The sequence below is a fragment of the Rosa rugosa genome, unplaced genomic scaffold (genome assembly GCF_958449725.1).
Source record: "Rosa rugosa unplaced genomic scaffold, drRosRugo1.1 SCAFFOLD_165, whole genome shotgun sequence".
NCBI lineage: Eukaryota > Viridiplantae > Streptophyta > Magnoliopsida > Rosales > Rosaceae > Rosa > Rosa rugosa.
This window is the reverse complement of record NW_026908924.1, coordinates 5883-8235: the sequence shown is the minus strand read 5'-3', so window position 1 is coordinate 8235 and position 2353 is coordinate 5883. Positions and strand designations below refer to the sequence as shown.

Here is a 2353-nt window from a genome sequence, read left to right as displayed (position 1 = left end):
ATTTGATTACTGACGTCACTACAATTTGATCTCTGACCTGGCCGCCGGGCTACAATTGACCCACGTGCTTAATTCATCCACTTGTGTGGGATCCATAACCAATACAATAATGTACATACAAATATAATATAGCCTCCACATACAAACTATATTATCCATCTGTCTTTTCCCATTTTCACCCTCATAATTTTTTAAAGTTTTTTTCTATTTTGTTTGGATATTAATTGCACAAGAATTACTTGGTGAATAAAGTAAACTATGTTTTCACTCCAAAACCCTAAAATAGAGTCCCAATTTAGAGAAGCATAGAGAATATTACAGAAAAAAAAGATAGAATGAAGCGAATTTTGAACATGAAAAAAGTAGCCAAATTTGAGAAGAGACATTGTGATCAACTATTTTCTTGGTCATTTTTAGCCTGTAACAGTTGGATCTATTGGTCCCACTAGGTCCCGTGGATCTGTTGGTATTGTGTAGTATATATAGGGGAAGAGGCTCCAAATCTATGATTAAACTAAAATGGGCTATTGGGACAACCACTCGATCACAAACACATTCCAAACAGAAAACTCAAACATCTCCGATTTCCAAATGAATTACTCCATCTTCCACTCCCCAAATTCTGATACATCCTCTGAGTTTTCTTGGGATGCTCTAGAGTTTGGCAATACTTCTCTTCCTTTCAATGAAAACGACTCCGAGGAAATGCTTCTCTTTGGGATGCTATCAAAGGCCGCCCAAGAAACTACCTCATTTGAAACAGAAACACACAACTCAGCTGCCTCATCCAACCCCATAAAGGAAGAAGAAGTGAGTTCCGATTCCACATCCGAAGAAGAAAACCCGAAAACCCCGAAGAAGGAGAAGTCCTACAGAGGCGTCAGAAGGCGGCCGTGGGGCAAATTCGCCGCCGAGATAAGAGACTCGACCAGACATGGCGTAAGAGTTTGGCTAGGCACATTTGACAGTGCTGAAGCCGCCGCTTTGGCCTATGATCAAGCGGCCTTTGCCATGCGGGGCTCCGCCGCCGTTCTCAACTTTCCGGTGGAGAGAGTCCGGGAGTCTCTTCGTGATATGAACTGTGCTACTTCGGATTTGGACGGGGAGTGTTCGCCGGTGGTGGCGCTGAAACGAAAGCACTCGATGAGAAGGAAATTGGGGAACAAGAAGAGTAGAATGGAGAGAGATGTGAGGTTAGAGAATGTGGTGGTGTTCGAAGATTTAGGAGCAGATTACTTGGAACAACTTTTGAGTTCATCTGAAAGCACTAGTACTACTACTACTACTGCTGCTGCTAATTGGTGATTCGAACACTTCAAACTTTTCATTCTTTCTTTTTTTCCGATCCATCCCTTTGTAATTCCATCACTGAATATCTTGAATTTTTTTTTTTGTTTTTAATTTCTTCTTGATGTAAAGTTCCAAAAGGATAAAGGAGTAACGTATTGTACGCAAGTGTTTTTGGTGGGGGGCTCGATTAAGTGAGGATTTGAGATGACACCATGTTGTTTCATTCTATTAACTTCATTGATTAAGAATTTATAAATAGTCAACTATGTGTGCCGGGTCATACACAAAATTACTTTGGCTCCATGCAAGCGTGCAGAGCAAGACATGCATGATTCTCGACTATACCATTTGAAGTAAAATCAGTACACCTTTTCTTTTGAACATCTAGTAAACTCGGTACTATATAAGCCAATAGCACTTCACTATGCTTATTCATCTCAAATCTATTTCCGTTTTCTTATTAGTAGAATTTCAACATACGAGCAAGAAATCTGTCGAAAAAAACATACAAGGAAGAAATATTAGTACAAAGAAAGAAAACGAATAACACAACTAGTCAAAGGCGTGTCGCAACCAATATGCGTATTTAGTCTCTTTTTTATAGGTGAGAAATCTTAAATTATGAGCGTTCGATGATTGTGTTAGAGTCTCATGTGTATGTAAGACTTGAAATAGATTCCACACACTGTTGTACAAGCTTGACGTAGTACGCTGGACATGCGCAACATTTTTCCTCTTCAACAAATACCAAATGATAATTTTTTTTTTTTTGCTCCTTTGTAAGTGTCCAACGTAATTGTAACCTAGTGAACTTCCAGAATTAATTGGCAAATGAGCAGGTACTAATGTTATCCTCAGATAGGGGCCAGGATGAAAAAAGCAAGAATATATAAGAATATACCTGTAACGCTGTAACCAATCTTGCCTATTAAATTGGACGTTGCTCCTCCTCAATCAATCCCAATCTCGATCCTAAGGGCAACTCCAACCATAGGCACCATTTGGGGATGCTATTCTCATTTTAGCACCCCCTTGTTGCACTTTCATATAGAACTCAATTCTC

At 39.5% G+C, this 2353-nt stretch overlaps 1 protein-coding gene across 1 annotated transcript; it reads left to right on the top strand.

The window, feature by feature from the left end:
* The first annotated feature begins 504 nt into the window (after nucleotides 1-504).
* On the top strand, nucleotides 505-1455 carry LOC133724194 (ethylene-response factor C3-like). The gene has a single exon (XM_062150909.1). It carries the CDS (start codon nucleotides 520-522, stop codon nucleotides 1303-1305), a length of 786 nt encoding a protein of 261 aa, XP_062006893.1. The 5' UTR covers nucleotides 505-519; the 3' UTR covers nucleotides 1306-1455.
* Nucleotides 1456-2353: the final 898 nt, after the last annotated feature.

What these genes read in the sequence shown, in the direction of transcription:
- LOC133724194 (XM_062150909.1), top strand. Translation starts at nt 520, where the DNA reads ATGGGCTATTGGGACAACCACTCGATCACAAACACATTCCAAACAGAA.